We start from the raw sequence: 20,877 nt of genomic DNA, 5'->3' as shown, positions 1-20,877 counted from the left end.
AATGCCTGGAAATTGTTTTTATTAATTCAATCCGAAATTCAGTGAACCAAGGCCCGGGGACTAAAATTGTTTCCTGACCGGGCATTTCCACCTGTCTGCTGTCCACTCGAGTGTTCAATGACAAACTGACCCTCGGCTGCCTCGTTTTGATACGCTTTATTTGGGCCCAATTTTTTTCGACACTTTTTTTAGTTGACCCTGGCTTGGGGTAGGGTGTCGAGATGGGACAAATGAACCGAACATTTTTGGGGTATTCAATTTGTTTGAACGTCCTTTCACATTAACGCTCGTGTGACGCATTGAAACATATTTTATTTAGTTAAGTGGTTAAAAAGAGGTTTAATAAGGGGATAAACCTAAATACAAGGATATTGGCTAATAATGGGCCTTTATGCATTTTTTTGGTATTATTGATTAGGCTTGTAAATCCTAGGATTTGTAGTGGAGTTTTGTAAATAATTTACATCTGTTCCATAAATTTATATTTTAAGCATATTTAATATTTTTGTTTTATTTTTAAAACTAGATTGCCAAATTTTTGAAAATATACAATAATATTACATTCTCCCTACATGTATTCTACATTGTTTTTACATACATTTGGCATGGTTGTGAAACTTACTAATATGGCAACGCTGTCACTGGTGTGTGCACTTGCTAACGAATGGCGCTAAATATGGTATCCGTCGTTACTTTAAAAAATGGGCAATAATACATAGCAATTAATGATCAGACGAATATAATATAATATCAAAATATTATAAATGATAATAATATAATATTGATAATAAATTTACTCTTGCATTTATAGTAATCTTATCGCATAATATATATGTTTGCTTTATGCAAAACGTAATTTAACAAATTGTCTGAATCGACAAATAAATTGCAACAGTTGCCAGGCTTAGCCAATCAAAACCAGTTGCAGTTTTCCGTATGCCAGAAAACCAAAGAGATAAAAATGCAACCGCTGTTGCTCCAAAGCCAACTATTTTTCTATTCAAAGCCACCCACGGCATGTGCCAAACAATTAAAAGCAACTCAAAGCGTGTGGCAAAGCAATCGTAAGCCTCTAAGCCATAACTGACCTTTCCACACAACCCATGCCTCAAACGTATTCACGTATATATACTTGTGTGTTTTTGTATCTTTTGCGGCTTAGATATGGCCAACAGCGGGTGGGGCTTGGATTTTCGCTTAATTGTTTTCCAATAACTCTGCCATAGCTGCAAGTTATTTTTCTCAGTTATTATAAACTCTAGCATCATTGTATTATTATTCTAAATAAGATGGTAGGGATTTAAATGATTGATTGCCTTGGAAATTAAATTACAACTACTAATTCTGTTTTTATTGCCTTTTTAAAGATCTCAAATAAAAATTTGTTTTTTGATAAGGTAAAAATATTTCAAATAGGCTTGAAAATAAGTGCCAACTTCTTAAATGTGGTATTACCAAAATTTGTATAATTATTTTGACATGTCGAATCTCTTTGATTCTTTCCATCACCGAACATCCCATGATTTTAATTTATTTCACACAGCTGTGACCCTTCTACCCATTATACCTAATATCTTCCCAGTGCAAATCGATGATTTACTGACTGATTGGAATTCCCCTGCAAAGCACTGTTTTCGCAAACCATTCCACAAGATTAATGAGCTCCGGCAAAATAATGAAAAGCAATGAAAAGTTCTATGTGTGCATATGGTGCTTGGATATCGCTGTCAATTAGTGAATTTCCATCGTCGTCGTCCACACGATTTTTAGCAACTTGCCAGCCAATCAAGTTTCGCTTTTCATTCAGCAAACACTTGTAAACATTTTTCAGTTTTTTTTTTTGGTATATTGCAATAGCATAACCAGCCCGCCCTTGGCTCAATTATTTTAGGAGTTTAAACCGGGCTGACAAACGCCCAAACAGTGCGAAACAAGTTTCATTATTTTTGACTCACAACTAAGAGAATTTGCGAATTTGGTTTTCGAACTTGACTTCTCTCTTAAGTCTAAGCACACAGCTGTATCATACTCTCCAGCGAAATGAAATGTGGCTGAAAGACATTTGTTGCTTTGGCAGGCCAGACAGTTTGGCTGAGAGTGGGTGGAAATGTGCGAGAGAACTACCACCGCAACCCACCCACTTGGCAGTCGGAAATTCCCTTGCTCTGCTCCTGGCCATGATTCATATCATATGGCAGGACTCAGGACTAAGCCGAGAGAGAGAACGGCGAGGAAAAAGGAAAATATAAGACCGCTTTTTATATGCACGTACTAGGGAAGCATAAACCCGAATAACTGTCGTCCTAAGAGAAAGGAATATGACGGTTTTATTAGTAGCTCACATCCTTTTGGCTTTTGGTAGATGTAAATTATAGTTTTTTCTCTAGAAAATACAGAAACAATAATTTCTAGTTTTAAAAAATTCCTATATGAAACTTTATTTGTCTCTTATTTACTATTAATAGTCTTGTTATTCATTTTTTTTAGAATATATCATAAATAAATCCATTTAAGGATAAAATAATTTAGATTGGCAAGTGCTTTTTTTTGTATATATTTTTTATGCACTGTATAAAATCAGCAAATTCCTTATATCTTTATTGAACGACTTTCCTAAGACAGCTCAATAAATTTCAATTGCAAAATGACAGCTTGAGAATCATATAACGAAACTTTATCCAAACTTCCATTTCGGCAAACTTTTCTACCCACCGCCACATCCGATTGCCCCTTTTCTCTGTTCTGGCCCGCCTTGGTAAATTATTGTGCCTTCGGGCTGCTTAACTATTAAACAAGTGCGTGGCCAAGAGAGCACAAAAAATACGCCCAAAGCGACAAATGCGAAACTTCGTAGTTGCAAACAGACAGGTATGTAGTATAGTCATACATAAGTGGCGGCCAGGTGGGCAGGTGTCTTGGATTCGACTGGCGTTGCATGTCACAAAACCTTTTACTTTCAACACAAAACGCCGACAGGCAGGAAGCACAGTTTCTCTTATCCCCAATGGTTCTCTTATTTCACTTCTCTTGCGTTGGCAGTTCGAATTTTCCCTGCTTTTCGAACTTTGAGTTTTCCACGGCAGAACTGAAGAGCAACCCCAGAAACGCATTTGAACACTCGGGCTTTGCGGTTGCCACATGAAAATGCTGTGGCTAAAGCGGAAAAAACAGCGAGTTATTTAAATTATCTAACTTTATTAATTACAATAAACGGTTCGATTTAATAAATATTAAATGAAAAGTTAACAATAAATTCAAGGAATTTTTGCTTAAAGCAGAACAAATACTAAGTGATTTCTGGCAAATAAAGTAATTTTTTCAAATAAAAGAAAAGTGTATTAAAATAAATTGCAAAAATATTGCCCTCGAAATAGAAATGTTCAAGTGAAGAATCAAGTGCGGTTTATTTTTGAGTGCCGAAAAATCGAAACGGTTTCCCATGAGTTACAAGTACTTGAATACTTTTCGGCGTGCGGATTTCAATGGTTTTGGAGTGAAAACTCTTTCAATATTTGCCGACATCAGATAAAGGTAAATTTGTTTAATTAACATGTCCCAATCTGGATCCAAATGGCAGAGCAGTGAGTGTCAACGACTGCCCCAGGGCATTAAACCCTCGGACCGACTTTGACTCCTATTCCGAACTCCTGCCTTTGTTTACCCAGTCCTCGTGTGTGTGCTTTGAGTTTGTGTTCCTGTATTTGTCCTTCTGTTTGGGCTAGTCATATGCAAAGAGGGTCATAAAAAAGGGGTCCCAGGCAAAGGTAAACAAACACGAGAGCTGGAGCTCGCTTACATTTTCCCACATGTCACCCTAATCAATTTACTCGCTCTGTCTATCAACCGTCTATCAATTTCAACGATAACTTAAAATGCTGGACATTTCATACCAACCTGCCCCAGGGCCCATAAATCTTAAAAGGGCAAAAGCTGGGAAAATATAAAACAGCAACAGGCAGTGTGTATCCTTTGGAGGACCTGCTTTTCCACCTCTCATGCCCCCTCAAATGGCTTAGCCAAATTGTTTCTGTGCTCGGCTTTAGCCGGAATTTACAATGAGCTAAGCGGCTTTGGAGGCACGCCTGACTGCTGTCCGAGGAGCACCCAGCAACCGCAGAGGGTTAAGCGGGCTAAGCGGGTTAAGCTTGTCCTGGCGCCATGTGGTTCTCATAAGTCGGTGGTTTAAATCCCGAATCAGTTGCAAAACTGAACTGGAGTCAGTTAATATAACATAAGCTAGGTAATTAGCCGAGATGTTTAATTGTATTTATTTACATGTTTGGTATTTTAAACTTTACTTTAGATTGTAATTAAAACGAACTTTTTACTTTTACTTAACGCAACACACACTTGTTGATTTTATAAGACATTAAAAATATGTTTTCAATTGAAAAACCACGTAAAACCCATTTAAACACCAAAATGAAAATATATTTTTGCGGCTTATTTCAGCTAGATAAATAAACTGTACCCTTTAATTTATTTTATCATTTTTGATTGGCTTTAAAATATACTACAATTGGAATTTCGAAAAGTCAACTTTAATTATATTTCGTTTAAGGAGAAGCCACTTCTAATATTTCTTTTTTGTTATGTTGTAAATATAGATACATAATTTTCTAGTTACTTCTGATAAAGCTTGCTTTTTAGTTTTAGTTTTCCTTCACTGAAGGGCGAATAGATGTTTTTACTCTCCCTTTCATGTTAAATTTTGCTTTTCCAAATAAACAACAATGGAGGGACATGAACTCCTATCCTTTCTTAAAGCCCAGCAATTTGATATACTCTCCCCTTTCAACTTCATGAAAGTGCAATGAACTTCGGAACTCGTTTTGGGGGCTAAGTTTGCTTTAATTTGGTTTTCGCCGGCATTCCAACCCCCTGTGAAAGGTAAAATGGCACTTAATTTAATGTTAAATTTATGTAAGACAGTCGGAGGCTAATAAAAACGCCTCAAATGCCAGGCTGGCACATATAAAACTTTTATATCGGACAGCCCGGAGAGATTCACACTATTGTGCCAGGGGAAGGGGCGGGAAAGGAAAGCACTGAAAGGAAGGAAGGACACAGGAATCGGGGAATCGGGACGGAACAGGACGGGATGGCCAGAACGGCCCCATAAAATGGGCTAAACGAGTTGGCCTAAAAACGCCAGAACTTTGCCGCAGTGGAAACTGTCAAGTGGCGAACCAAAGAACAACAATACAACCGCAACGAAAACACACTTTGCATGATTTAGGGCCATAGGAAATATTGCAATCTACCTTGCGAAGGAACCACTAAGAATCACCCATTTTCCACTTATCCTGCTTATCCCGCCGAGTCACACATATTTGGCCAGTCAATTATGTTGGCCGAGGAGGTGTGTCCTTCCTATAGAAAATCGATGGCAAAATGTGATTAGCAACACAGAATTACATGCCATGGAAGTGGGCGATCGGGGAGGGCGTGGCATTTGCGTGTCCTCTTCCTGAAGTATCCAACTGACAAGCGAAGCGAACAAACTAACTAACTTAACAAATGAGTTTATTAATGAGCAAGCTAAGTAGCTTGATGGGGAAGTAGCTAAAATCAGTCTTAATGTACTATACTGTATAATTTAAACTGAACAGGGTTGAACAGAGCTAAACCAAAAAGATCTTTAATTTGAATGGAAATGATTAATTCTTAGCTTCAGTTTTTTTTAACTTCAATTTAAAAGCTAACTTTCCACAGTCATTACTCTCTGTCTGGTCTCTTATAAACTTCGTATTTATCTTATTCCTTTACTTAATTGTTAAAGTCAAAGGGAATAGTCAACTTGGATTTGTCCCCCTAATTTCCGGTTTTCATCATGTTTCTCTCCTCGTTTTGCTTTGTCTCTTGTTTGTCTGTAATTTGTAGCTTTTTTAATTAAAATGTGCAACCAGAAACGCAACTCCCTTGTTTTCGAGCAAGCCGAGAACAGGACTTTCCAGGGGACTTGAGCTAAGGTATGAAGTTTTGTTTAGCATATTAACAAAGTTTTGTGCTTAATTTAATTTGCATTCGTTTGTCGCTTCCATTCGAGGAATCTCTTGAACTTCAAAGTTGCTGGCCAGGAATTTTTATTTCGGCAAAAACTTGCTGAAAGGTAGTGTTTTGAGTGGTTTTAGCTCAACGAAGGCCGTTTCGTCTTACCAACTGGACCCGTTTTCCTTGCTGCCATAATTTATGACCCACTATAGTCGGTCGAGTATCGTAAAAGGCAAACAATTGCTTTGGGGAAATGCTCCCTGTCGGTTGCATAATTGATGTGGACCTGCTCGCAAGAGTGTGCAATTCTTTTTGCTACCCAGTAATCGCTGGTTGCAGGGGTGAATTGAGTTGGATAATGGAATTGTGGCTACCAAAAAAAAAAAATGCAATCTCAACCAAACAAGCATGTACCTTTACAGTTATTTGCTTTTTTCTGGTGATGATATCTACAACTATTATAGTTCACAAACATAGGCATTTAATTCTTATTGATAAGTGTGTAATTAAATTAATAAAATTAACAAATAAATTTAACAAACATAAAAAGAAAGGTACACAAATGATTATAAGATAAAAAAAAGAATCATATGCATTTATTGAAGATTTCTTTTACTAGTGTTACATTTTTTTCTTTGCTCTCAACTTTTGGTTTTGAAAAAAAAGTTCAAACAAAAAAATACAAAACATATCTACTGAGCAGAAAACTCGTCTAAAAAGGATAGACACTTTTTGAAGCTGAGTTGTTGCTACAGCCTACTTAGTCCTCCATAATATCCTTGACACAGTCCACGCTTTTGCCTTGTTTCGAGTGCTGCCTGCTTTTAGGCGCCTTTTTGCCTTGTTTGCTGCCACTTGCAAGGCCATCGCGAAATAGAAACAAAATAAGCTGGGAGGAACTCAGCTGAAGGTTGCGTGCCAACACATCTCGGATCGGCGCCTTTCCCCTGAAAACCAACCACCCACATTCCGGCCCACATGTTCGACACTTTTATTAATGCGCTTGTAACGCCCATAAAGCTGTCAGAATTCCATTCATAGAATGCTATCGTGTTCGTGGAAGAATAGAGAAGGCGACAAAGACTGTAGCATTGTTCTCTGTTTCCTGGGCTGATAAGTCGGAATACTTTGTCGCTAGAGCTTGTTGCTTTGCCTGCTGACAGTTTTAGTAAATGAAAAAGCTTGATAAAGGATTGCAAGGATTTCAAGAGCTCAAGGGCTAGGAAAAGTGTTGACTTTTTAACTCAAATAAATAGCTATACTTGCAATTTCCAATCATTTGATTATACCCTATTTCAGGTAATCTTTTTCATTAGCTTTTCCTCGCAGGAGTAACTACCACTTTGTTGTTCCCTTCTTTAAGTCCTGCTCATCATCATTAGTCACTTTCGCAAACGCAAACGCGTATAAACACAAAAATGCCTTCGTGAATTAGGGTCACTAATTTTTGTCAAGGCCCTAAATTGCACGCCTAATTGTCTACATAAAAACCCATAGCACTTCAGCGAATTCAAGCGCCAACTGTCAATTAAAAGCGGCAATTACGCCAATGTGTTGCCACCTCTAAAGCAATCCCCTTGTTCGGCCTCTCATTTAAATTGAACACGTGCTTTTGGTCAGAGAATAAATTAGCTAGACTAAATTAAAATTTACACCAACACAAGCTCCGAATTTAAATAGCCCTACACTGAAGCGCAGAGTCGGCCGCTTGTTTATGGCTTTTCACTTTGTTTTCCCTGGTTGTCCCGGTTGCTTCTATGCTGCTGCCATGCAAATTACATTTTGTGCACGAAATTAGGAAACTCCAGTGGAATAAAATGGCCGAAAAATGGTAGAAAAATGGTTGAAGCCATGGAAGAAGTGCGAGGCAGACATGCATGGAATTTCATTTTTGCACTCTCGCCTGGGGGGGCATTTATTTTTTGGCAAAATATACGGTCTATGTACTCGTGTGTGGGACCAAAAACTAAAGCATTTGTGCACTAACATCGATACAAGAGCAAAACAACGGCAGGACGAAGCTCTGCCATGAAAGGATGCCATTTAGGAGATGGCACGATGCTTTCCCAGGCCAAGCGCAATGAACGATGACGTTTTCATTTTTAACATTAGTGGCTGACAGAGAATCATGAGCGCGATGACGGGAAAAGCCATCTGCGTGTGGATTTCATCAAAACAAATGTTTACAAGAATATAACAGTATAAAATACTTGAATATCGATTTTATTAAACATCTTTTTCAACTCTTTAAAGTAAACCCTCTAATTTATATGTATTGATTTTATAGGAAACATATTCAGTGTGTTACTTAAAACTGTTGAAAGTACCTCATTTCAGTGTCTACAATTTTGAACTGCACTTATTTTGGCTTCTCGAAGTTCATTCTTATCAACTGCAATTGACAAATATTACGCGCTTAATCTGCCACTGGCAGTTTTTTCGTAAATTTTGTACTCTAGCATAAGGTATTCTGATATTTTAACGACTGAAAAATAATGTAGCAAAGATTTTTTCATTTCTGTAAGCTATTCAAGCCAAAGAAGTTTAAACTGTAATAATTAAAATTGCACTTTTCAGATCCTCTTATGTTATATTGTTCGAATGGGAGAAAAACAATATATGCACAGCCTTGACTAACAGCACATTTAAAGTGTATAAAAACTTTGGCTTTCCAAAGTTAGTTTCCACTTCCAATTTTTTCCATTTCTTTCATTTTATATAATGGCTATAAATCCGCTTTCCCTTTGCTCCTTTCGAATTCCCTGCTTATGACGTCTGTTCCGGAATTGGTTAGCGTTTTGTGTGTGTGCCAGCTTTTTTCTCGACTGCCCGCAAAAAAGATATATGCGCACTTTTTTGCAGAAGCTTGGCGGTGAAAAAAAAAACGGAAGAAAAATGCTTCCACTGCGAAGGCTCCAGCGGCTTTGCGTCATTTGTTTCGCGTTTGCAGTGCACAGAGAGTTCAATTGAAAGCGGAATTTAAGCTGAAAGGAGTAAATGAAGTTGTGTGTATGCAAATCCTTAAAAAAGTTCTATATTGTTCGTTTGTATTAACATATTGCTGGTCAATAAATACAATAAATAAACCTTGTATTGTTTCGAGAGAATAATACAAAAATACTATAATGAACCAAAAACAACTGTTTCAAATAAAAATGTGTTAAAGGGAAAACAAACAAATGAATTCAGTTAATTTATTAATGCCAGCGTTTGCATTAAATAAAATGGAATTTAAGGTGGTGGGCACACCACTATCGTGGCCTATTGATTTCACCCACTTGCGGTTCAGAAGGCATCGTGGGTCATTCCACCAGCTATATGGTGATAGGGCAATCGTTATTGATTTTTCCTCCCAGCTACCTTTTCCCCACTTTTTTTTTCCACCCCCCCGACCCAGCTTATGCATATTGAGTGTGCGACAATTTATGAGCTTTATGTGTCACTTCTGATGCCACTTTCACTGGCATTTCCAGCCCACAGTTAACCCCCACAAACACCACACACATACATATTCACAGAGACAGAGACAGAGACCGTCACGCATTCTTCGGGGGGCTGAAGACCCAACCCTCCTTGCAGCCAAATGGACGTCTCAGTTTCAGGGAAAATGTAATGTTGTTTTTCCCTCCAGTTTTCTAGAGGCCGTCTCTTTCGCTTTCGTATCGGGTTGGGCATATCTAAACTGTAATTGCTTGCCAGGGTGTAGTTGGGTTTTACGACCCAGACAGCTGTTTTTTGCTTTTTTCGCTTCTATTTCATTTAATGCTGCCTTAAATCATAGCATACAATTCAGGATTTCGGCACTTTAGTCGCCTGGCAAAGCGCTGTGAAACGCAACACCAATTAGTCAATTTATTGGCTTGCTTTTCCCTTTGTTGTGAAATCAAATCCATCTAAATTGGTAGTTGCTTTAAATTGATATAATTCCAGCAACAGAAGCCACATGGAAATATTCGTTTTTGCAGCTCTGATAAAGTCTATTGTTTGGCACTGCGTTTTGCATTGTGTCAGGACTTGAAACATAACTATGAACATTTTTGTGCAAAATTGGGGCTATTGATAACTCATTTTATTTTAATATTTGACCATTTATTTATATTGTTTTATTAAATAAAAATAATCATTTCAAAATGGTTATATTTTTGCGGTTAAATAATATTGCATACAAATACCTAAAATAGTTTTGAGCTTGTAGTCATTTTAATAACTTGATTGTACTTCATAGTATTCATTGAAAGCCAACAAATTATTAATTCCCTCTATTTCCGAAATGTTAATTAAAGTATCTCCTTAATGAGAATAATAAATAATCATTTATAAAATAGAGTAAAAACATGTTTCAATACAATATTATTTGTGTGTTTACTTAAAGACTCACTTGCGTATGCTTTTAGTGCTCTGGGCAGAAAACAAGCTGCACCAACAAGCTGCTTTCCACATAAATAAACAACATTATTTATTGGAGCACGGACACGCCCAATTAGTTTTGATATATGCGAGGCAAAGGAGACATGAGTAGTAGCCCAAGAATAAAGCAGCTTAGACATGCAATTTTCCGGCTGACTCTTGACTGTGAGGGATTCTTGCCCCAGCCGGAATATCTTTTGTCATTTTAATTGAAAATTGCAGCCGTTCCCCGAGACGTTCGCCCTGCTGTTCGCCGTAACACCTCTTTCGTTAGCCACTTGCCAATTGTATTTGCGGATTGTCTGTCAGCCATCTAGCTCAGGTCTTTTGTTCGCCTTTGTCTCTGTCAGATTTCTTGACTTTTCATGGTTTGAATTTAGTTTGTTTGCTCGCTGATTTGGCCATTGTTTGAAAACTTTAGCCTTGAATGGAATTTTGATGCTTACATTATATAAATAAATTTTGTGAAAGCCATTTAAAGCTTTAACATGCATAAATTATCCATTTGATGGGGGAAGGGAATTTATAAAAGGGTCCTCGCGGCGTATACTTAACGTGTTCGCCGTTAACAGCTTCCTTTTAATCTGCTGCTTTTGCCCTTAATAAGCTGATGTGCAATTAACGCCTCGTAATTAATGCTTATTCTTTTTTATTCATAATGAAAGGCAAAACCTTCGCCTTATAACGGCCATTTTTCATTATTGCACATGGGACCTTGTTTAAATGCTTTTATCTGTGCACTAAAAGGGGTGTGATTTTAAATTTACTACTTTACAATGATTTTTTAACACGAAGTATTCACTCATTGTTGCTATAAAATAAATAACAATGGAATAAAAAGGAAATATCTAATATTATATATGGCGACTTATAAATTTATTAAATTTAAGACAATACAATTTCACAGAAAGAAAATCGCTAAATTACCATTTTCTCTCCTTTGCAGTATTCGCAATAGTCGGGGCTCCTTGGACAGCATTGGAACCGCCGCGAACGGCAGCTCAGCGGCCAGTCAGGCCAGCTCCAGCGGCGGCTCCACCACCACCCACGCCAACGCCCACAACAACAATAACAACAACAATAATAACGGAGGTGGCGGTAAAATGGATGGCAGTCCCCATCATCGACCAGGATCTCGAAATGGTCGTGACAACTGGGGCAAAATGCCGGAGCCGCTCAACGGCCAGAAGGCGGAAAAGTCAGAGAAATCCTCGCCATCGCGTCGCAGCATGGGGGGCGGTGGGAGTGGCAGCTCCTCCAAGCAGGGCTCCCCGTCGTCCTCCTCGCGAACCAAGGGCGTACCGCCCAGCTTTGGCTATGTGAAGCGGGTCAATGGGAGTATCACATCCACCGCCGAGCAGCAGAACATCGCCATGATGATGGCCGCCGGCGGAGTGGCAGCCAATGGGCTGCCCTGCGGTCGTACCGCCCATGTTTCGGCGGTTCCAAGGACCGCCAGCGGTCGCAAAATCGCCGGCGGCACTCAAACCCTGCCCAATGACATGAACAGTGAGTATAAATTGGTCGGTGAACTCTTGTATCTACAAGGCTATTAATATTGGAAATTGTTTTCAGAGCTACCGCCGAATACTCAGCATCGGAGTTTTTCCTTGACCGGACCAACGGCCACCCAATTGAGCCAATCCATCCGTGAGCGTTTGGCCACCGGATCACACAGCCTGCCAAAACCAGGCAGTGATTTGCACGTATTTCAGCACAGGTACACACATAACAGAGATTCATATAGACTAAAAAATTTGATTTAAGGCCAAGTTGAGTAAAGAGTTTAAAGTGTATTAAATGGTTTTGGTAAAGTTATTTTCTCATTTATTTTTAAAAAAGAAGTTGCCTTAACAAAAGATAAGATAAAGGATAAGAAATTATATGATTTTAACAAAGATTTTGTCCTTAAACTCCAACAATGTTTCAACTTTATGGCTCGTTTTCCGAAAACGATAAAGTGATTCAAAATTTTTTAAAGAAAGTAAAGCAAATAAAAGTCAATTTTTTTATAAAATAGTATTTAGTTCTTTGTCCCAAAAATAAGTTTTCTGCTATATTATTAATTGTTAAATTACTTTTTAGAATATCCAGCCGAGGAGGACCTCGTCACGATGGTTCGCTCTCTGACACGCAAACCTATGCGGAGGTTAAGCCGGAATATAGCTCATACGCCATGTGGCTGAAGCACAGCAATACGGCCGGAAGTCGATTGTCCGATGGCGAGTCCGTGGAGCAGCTGCAGATCGGGTCACCGGCGATGACCAGACACGGCCACAAGATGATCCACAACCGATCTGGACCACCGGGTCAGATGGCGGGTCAAATGTCGGGCAATGAGTCGCCTTATGTGCAAAGTCCACGCATGAACCGCAGCAACAGCATAAGGTTGGTACCTATGAGTACCTAAGTTTATATATTTTCCCCTCCTGCATGTATCTCTATCTGTATTTTTCTCTCTTCCCTCTGTAAACTTGGTAAACCTTGAAAAGCTACTTGAAAGAACGGACATATCCAAGGTGACCATAAAGTTTCAACACGGTGTTTTTGCATCTCACCCATAGAAACTTTGCCGTACTTTATCTTTTTTAAGCCATCACTCTTGCCATAAACAATCAGCCACAGTTTTTGCCACTTTTCTGTCACCAATTTGTATTTTACATGTTGCATGTTTGTTTTTCAGTTTTTGTTTGCTTTAAAATGTAATTTTATGAACTTGAGTATTTTGAAAGTGGATTTTATATAATGAACCACAGAACTTTCAGGACGCTCAAAAGTAAAATTTGTTTTGGGAAAAGCATAGTTAGGAAGAACTTAAAATAATAAATATCAAACATAAATTAGAACTTAAATAATATTAAAATAATGGCCTTTTATTAAAATGTTTCCAATTCTTTGCTACTAATGGAACATAACCCATGGTGATTCATAACCTTTTTCGATTACCACACACGTACACGTTTTTTCCGCCTGTCAGCTGTATTTTACTCGTTTGCTCTTCTTTAAGTATGCAAAAAACTTTCGGTATTTCTGTTTTTTCCCTGGGTAAAAGCCAAGCGAAGTCACCTTCGGCTTGTAGCCTCCCAGTCGCCGGGACATATGCTTGTTTTTTCACGTTTCGCTGTGCATATTTTAAAGATTCACTTAAATACAAAAAAGTTGGGTAGAACGACACGCCCAGATCGTTAAAGAGCAAAGTTCTCCGATGCCTGGGGCAAGTTGTCGCCCACGGACACTGCGAAAGCTCTTTGGGAAAACGGGTTGGGAAAAGCCAGCCAAAAAATACATGCAAAAAACTGACACGGCAATTCGAGATGGTAAGACATAAAAAAACAAAGAGTAGCCTGGTAGCCGGGAGGTGTTGTGGATGGCCAGATTATTATTTGGCATGTCAATAGGTTTGTGGACCTCTGACTTGGCAGGGGTGCAGATGAAATGAAGTTCAGTTTTCTGTGTGCCACGTCAGCGGGTTTTCAACAGTCAAGTGCTTCATTTAAGAGTGTTCCACAGAGAAGCGGGAAAATTGGTTCCAGAAGTTGGAGAAGCTACGAAAATTGGAAAAGTTTGACTACAGTGCAGAGCAGTTATAAAATTGTTATTAAAGTTTCCAAAATATTTGTTAGTTTATTTAATGAATGCAGCATAGGAACAATGTTATGTTGATAATCATAAAGTTGATAACTTGTTCCACAAATATTGATTCAGTTGAAGGATGTTAAATATACAAAGACAAAAATAAATTATTCTATTGAATTAGCCGAATAATCACTTTGTTTTTGGCACAAGTTCTTAGTTTTCTACACAGATTTCCTAGATCTACTTTCTTCGTTTATATGAGCCAGACATCAATTATGCAATAGGAAGTGTGGAAAGGATTGTGTGAAGGGAAGTGGAAGGTGCCCTCGAAACCAGTTCGGTGGCTTGTTATCAAATTTTACAGTAGCATGCACACACCCAAAGTTTGTGGCAAATAGCCCCGGAGAAAAGCGACAGCCCTAACCAACGAAAGCAAACAACACAGAAACCACACACACTGACAGGCGCACACATGACGTATACGTAATATTAGATTTGCATGCGAAATGCCATTAATGTCACAGTTATCAGAGCAGAGCAAGTGGACAGGACAGGATGTGCCATCCACATCCACAACCACCCATCCTGAATCCGATTTCTGTTTGTGGAGCGGTCATTGTGTGAGTCTCGAGAAATCTCTGCATTTTATGACAATTTGTCTGGGGACTTAAACGCAACGATGGCTCCAACCAGAACCCTTATCATTTAGATACACAGTAGCTCCACCCTGTTCACATTCAATTTGTAACAGAATTAAACGGAAATGTGTGCTTTTGAGTCGGCCACAAGAGTTTAATGTTTATAATGGACTCATAAACTAGTCCATATTTACAAATCACACATATTATGCCAATTGAGATATTAAAACAAATAACTAAACGAAACAGTGATACAATTTCCTTTGGTCATCAATTAACTTTACGCTATTTACACTGAGTACATTGCCATCTTATGTGTTTATTTTGTATGCTTTCTCAATGACTTGTAATTGCACACACTTTGCTTTTGAATCATTCACGCACTGCATTCAATATCGGGCGGATTCTGTCAAATCTGAAGCTTCACACGAGACTAATGAGATTCCATTTCAGATCCACGAAATCCGAGAAAATGTATCCCTCAATGCTGAGCCGTGGCGGCGATGTGGAAATCGAGCCGTACTATTGCCTGCCCGTCGGCACCAACGGCGTTCTCACGGCCCAAATGGCAGCTGCCATGGCAGCCCAATCGCAGGCGGGACAGGGAAATTCCGGAGTGGGCGTCAGTGTGGGGGGCGTGGCCTGGAGCCAGCCCACCTCGCCCACGCCCCTCAACCGCGGCCCCTTCACCACGGCCGCAGCCGCAGCGGCCTCGATTCTATCGCCCACCCATGGATCCACTTCAGCCGCAGGACTCGTGGGTCCTGGCGGAGGAGCAGGCGGTGCCATGGTCGGACATCGGCTCACATATCCAAAGAAGAATGACGAAGGTGAGATATGGCACAGCACTTACCAAAAAAGAAGAGAAAAGAATTTTATGTTCCTTTAAAAAAAACATTTGAAAACAAGCGTTACAATTGTTTTATACATAATAAAAAATTGCCCATTGTTCAAAAAAAGTTCGTTAAATAGTTCAATTAAATTAAAGTCCAGTTTAAATAAACAAAATTGAAACAACATGGTTTGTTAAATATATTACCATCAGTACCAATACCGTTTAGAAATTCTTAAAACATAAAGAAAAGTGTTTTAAAATAAAATATTTTGTCATATATTTGACAATTAGTATCAAATATATCTAAAGCTTTTGTATTACCTTTTAAACAAACTGTATTAAAAAGATAAAATTAAATTTTAGTAAAACATTTTATATACTTAAAAAATACAAAAATTTTTTTTGTATAATAAAATTGCTTGTTAAATATTTAAAAATCTCTACCAAATATGTGCATGTCCTTGTATTTTCTGAAAAACAAACAGAATTGAAACAAAATCTTTTTAAAATGGAATAATAGCTCTTCTCCTACATTTTTCATAGGCTCTTCTTAAGTGCAGGCTTAAAAACGGATTAATGCAACTTTACGCATCCCAAATTCGTTTCCGTTTCAGTTCACGGCAGTGCCGCCTCTTTGCTGTCCGGTGGCAGCTCCTTGTACGGAAACGCGGAGGAGCGCCAGGCCCACGAAATCCGGAGACTGAAGCGCGAACTGCAGGATGCCCGGGATCAGGTGCTCAGCCTGAGCAGCCAACTGTCAACCAATGTGAGTAGCTCGCCCTGCAAATGCTTAGTTTAAGTTCGGATGAATTGTGAGTGCATTCGAATCAGTCTGCCCGACTGCACTTGCTGCCAGAAAGTTAACCGCTGTCACTTTGGTGGAATACCACGCATTTGGGTGAAAGAGTCTTAACGACAGGAAAAAGGAACTTTCGGTGTCATGTTTTATCGCATGAGGTGTTTTAACTTGAAATCGTTTTTGGCCACTTCCTTTCAATAATTTCTTTAATATATTAGCATTAGAATTGGTCTAAACTAGAAATGTTTTTGCATTTGGGCGACTAAGTTTATGAATTCAATAAATAAAAATAAAGCCTTCTTTGTTTGAGGAATGTTTAAACAAGTTTACGCTAATTTTGCTGTAAAGTTTTTTAATCAAATTCATTAATTATACAAATAATTAGGTGCTGACCAAAAACAGGCTTTTTTGGCAGAGCATGGCATTTCTGATAGGAAATACAAAATTTAACCTAAATAATTTACCGTAAATACCGAAACCGAAAAGCATGGTATAAAATATTTTCAAATGCAATTGCCACTTGCCAAAACAACAACAGCCACCGGGCAATTTAATTTAACCTGAATAATTTACGGACAAGAAGGGAAATACTTGCCCCCTAATCTGGGCCACCACATCTTTTATAGTTCAACCTCATCGTCTGCATTGTGCCTGGTCATTAATTCAAGTGGTTATGCCGTGTACTTTGGGGCACAATTTATTTGGTTCCCGCAGCTGTTGCAGCATTTTGCGCATTTTCATGGCCTACGTTCAGGGGCGGTGGCAATGCTGAAAAAAATGTGGCAACTGTGTGCTCCACTCCGCCGTCTTCAATTCCTTTTCCCCACTCCAGAATGTTGTGCCAAAAGCTTTGCCGCTTTGTAAGATTCATTCGCTTCGCTTATCAGGCAGTCAGCTTGCATTCAACTTCTCAACTTTTTCCGCCAACTTGCCTTCCGTCATATCCCATTCGACATGCTCGATACACAGAAATAAATATCACTTTAACTAATTCGAAATATTCCTTATATCCAAATTAACAAACTAATAGCAATGTTCTCAGTTTAACCCCATAATTATAATTAGTATTTAAAACTTATACATAAACATATAATTAAATTTTCAGGGTAATTTTTATGTGCTTATGCTTTTTTTTTTGCCAGTGTAAGGTTTCTTAGACTTAGTCTTTGACTGTCTATAAAATGCTAGGTGTGCGTCTTGTCAACAGAAGTCACGCAAAAGTCTGATAAACTTCCGCGGCAGACAAAATAACTTGAGCATAGTCTAACTTTTGCCTACTTTTGGGCGCCGCTCATTTTATATACCTCCATATGGGGCTAAAATTGATTTCATTTACAAATTTTCTTGCCAACAATTTTTCATTACAAAACAAAACAAAGTTTAAATTGCATTCCGCGAGGGAGGGAGAGCTTGAGGAGCCGTTGTACATTTTATGTCTGTCTACATTGTCGAACGCCATAAAGTATTTTATGGCCTTTCCCCCAAAGCCACCCACACCTTTCGCCATCAAATTTATCGGGGCCAGACAGGCAGACAGCATAAATCTTGTATTTTTCCACACTTTCCGCAGCCACTTGGTGGGTGTGAGAAAGTCTGGGCCCAAGGTCAAGGCGCACGTGTGAATTGCCAGAAATCGCCGTGATGGATTCGATGGCGATTTGATGGACGGAAACCTTAAGCTGATTGCAACTTTTACCAATTCCCCCGACCACTCGAGCGTGAGTCGTGTCATTTCTGCCAGCGGTGCGAAGAACTTTCCGCTGCCCAGCTGCCATAAAAGTGCAAACAATGTGGAAGCACAGAATAATTGCAACTGGAGTTATGCCGCCTAGAATCTCTCCCAGCTGATATGGTCTGATATGCGGTCTGGATCCGAGTGGGGCTGCTTAAGTGGATTAGGTGCTTGGGTGGGGAAAATGTGGCCAGGGAAATGGGTCGTCTTGAGCATGATTTATCTGCGAGTGGGTTGAGCGGACTGAGGCACATTGGCCATAATGCGAAAACTTGAACTGGAATCGGAGCTGGCCTGATCAAACTTTTCCTTTATTTAAAATCGCACCTTAGATACGAAAATGACAAATTGCCATTATTTCTTTGCTGGTCAAAGAAAACTATATTTCTTTATTAATGTCTTATCTTTTGATGCCTTTAATAATTTACAATATTGTATTCTGAACATTTGATGGTTATATCTTTATTGTTTTCTAGAATAACTTTTATCAAGGGTTTTTCTTAAATTATTTCAAAAAACTTAAACTTCGAATAATAAAAAATCAATTAGTTTTATTTCCCTTGTGCTTTTGTTAACTTTCCTTTAGCTTGATTCAATTAAGTTAACAACTACTCAAATGCTTTTGCTTTAGAAAAAAACTTTTGAATTGCCTTAAAGTTTATCTGGGATTTTTAAGTACAGTTCGGCTACTTCTTTGGCATTTCTGTCTCTTTATTCCCTCGCCCAATGTGGATTAAAAACTTTTTAATTGCCCATTGACTTTGATGTCGTTTTCTTTAAGCTTTCCCTGCCATTGTCTTGGCAAAAGTTTCCGGCGTTAATTAAATTTCTTAAATTTTTGCCTTGTGTTATAATGGCATAAATGCCGACATATCGTTCCCGCATTTCCTCAGTCTGTCTATCGATCTATTTCCCATCCTGAGTTCCATTTCCCCGCCAGTCTGTCAGCAGTTTTGCCGCATATTATTTGCCAATGGCTTTTTTTATTTATTACGAGTACGAACACGAGTATTTTTTATTGACAGACGCCCGTTGTGGAGGCTTCAACGTCATGAAATTTCACTTTGCGGTAGTTGGGAAAACTGAAGCCTCCACACACTGGCAGTTGGTTTGGTTTTTCGCATTTGTTCGAGATGTGGAAGGGGCACACGGCACTGAAAGTCTGACAATGCAGTTTGTGAACTTTTCGCAATGCTCTCGAGATGTGTGGTTTAGTGTGGGTAGTTCCAGGAGGAATTGGGAAAAAATATTGGCACTCTGGTCTTTATTTTTGGAACATTTGCTCATATTTTAAAGTGTGGCTAGGGTTCTGAATTGTGAGCTTTATTTGTTAGAAAAAACCTCCTCTACTTTTCAATTCACAGTGTACACATTTTCAAATTTATTTATTTAGGTTTTAGTTTAAATTCAATTAAGATCTCTTTGCTCTTAAAGTTTTAAAACAGAATACTTCTTATTTATAAAATTAGTAAGTAATTTAATTTAAGCTCAAGATGATTAACTTCAGCCAGCTCATTTTGCTTTATAAGCTTCTTTGTGATTCGCACTACTTTTTCCCAACTTTAAGCTGAGCCAAACCCCCCCAGAGAACATCCCATTTTATGACCCACCTTATCAGGCTAAGCTTTATGGTAGTTCATAATACGCTTTATTTGGACAGTCACATAAAACCCAAGCAGCTTATAAAACTTCCAACCTACATCAACTTTAAACAGCTTTCGGCGGAGTCGAACTTCATTCAGTTCGTGCCCCTTGCCACACTTTGGGTGTAGAAAAACCCCAATTGAGCAATCTTATCATTGGCCATAAATACTAAACCACAACAAAAACATCAAAACTATGGACGGGGATGGGGAAGGCAAAACGCCACGCAACGCGCCCATTTATCACGCACTCGAAATTGACCCAAGTGACCGGGGGCGAAACGGGGAAAACAGAACCGACTCCATCCATGCATGCCAATGTAATAGCATTAAAAGCGTGATAGTGCCCCTAAAAAACAAGCCCCCCTTCAACTATTCCCCCTCTACGCCCCGGCGATAGGACAAAGAAGCATAACTATAAAACATTAGAGTGATCGCCCCGAGCGCCAAAAAATAAAGAAAAACACACACGCCAAATCACAGGGCAATGCCAGATGACTCTATCTGGCTGAGTCAATTTGAAAAACAGATAGCAGAGAACTGAGAAGGTGTCTATGAATAGTAAGGAAGGGGTAAAATGAACATGCTAAGATGGAGAATGTTTTAAGTTTGTTGTGCTGCATTATTATTAACTTCAATTTTAAGTAGAGTACACTTGTGTTTATAGGTTTATAGAAGTGGAAAATGCATAGCTTCTAGACTAGAATTTAAAAACCTATATATATATAACCTGTTTTTTCGGCATAGGGACTTAGTTAAATTAAATATTAAAAGAAATTATATAGAGCACAACTATTTACTAAAACCTGTATTTAATTAATGGAGTTATCTTTGTTTACCTATATTTCTATTTTAAATATAATATATTTGTTGAGATTAAGGACTTTGTAAAATACCTTTTTAAAAAAAGTATATAAAACCAAAGTATTTCTTTAAACCCTTCTTAATTTAAGGTTGTTATCCTTTACGTTTTTTGATTGGTTCATGCAAAAAGTAACATCTCTTTTCTCCTTTGACTTATTTACCTTTTAAGTGACCCTAAGCTACAAGCTGAGCAATCATCTAAATTACTTAATGGGGGTAACGAAACTGATGTTGATTGTCTCAAGTAAAAAATAAGTCAGGAAATTCAGGTTCATGCTCACAAGTATTTTAGTTTCCTATGTCTTAGCTTTACCTTTAAGTGGCCATTATGACTAATAAAACTAATGTATTGCTCTTTTTATTTTAGGTAAGTGAACATTTTGATTGTC

The 20,877-nt window shown here is 38.5% G+C and overlaps 1 protein-coding gene across 1 annotated transcript in view; it reads left to right on the top strand.

Moving 5' to 3' along the window:
* LOC108138728 (protein sickie) overlaps positions 1 to 20,877 on the top strand; it is a 151,537-nt gene that overhangs the window by 103,181 nt on the left and 27,479 nt on the right. The window contains 5 exon segments of the mRNA XM_017261095.2: positions 11,348 to 11,910; positions 11,977 to 12,121; positions 12,487 to 12,789; positions 15,069 to 15,445; positions 16,065 to 16,216. Coding sequence (XP_017116584.1) covers positions 11,348 to 11,910; positions 11,977 to 12,121; positions 12,487 to 12,789; positions 15,069 to 15,445; positions 16,065 to 16,216 — 1,540 coding nt within the window.

The sequence above is a fragment of the Drosophila elegans genome, unplaced genomic scaffold (genome assembly GCF_018152505.1).
Source record: "Drosophila elegans isolate 14027-0461.03 unplaced genomic scaffold, ASM1815250v1 contig_814, whole genome shotgun sequence".
In the NCBI taxonomy this organism is placed as follows: domain Eukaryota; kingdom Metazoa; phylum Arthropoda; class Insecta; order Diptera; family Drosophilidae; genus Drosophila; species Drosophila elegans.
This window is presented reverse-complemented; position numbering and strand designations above follow the sequence as displayed.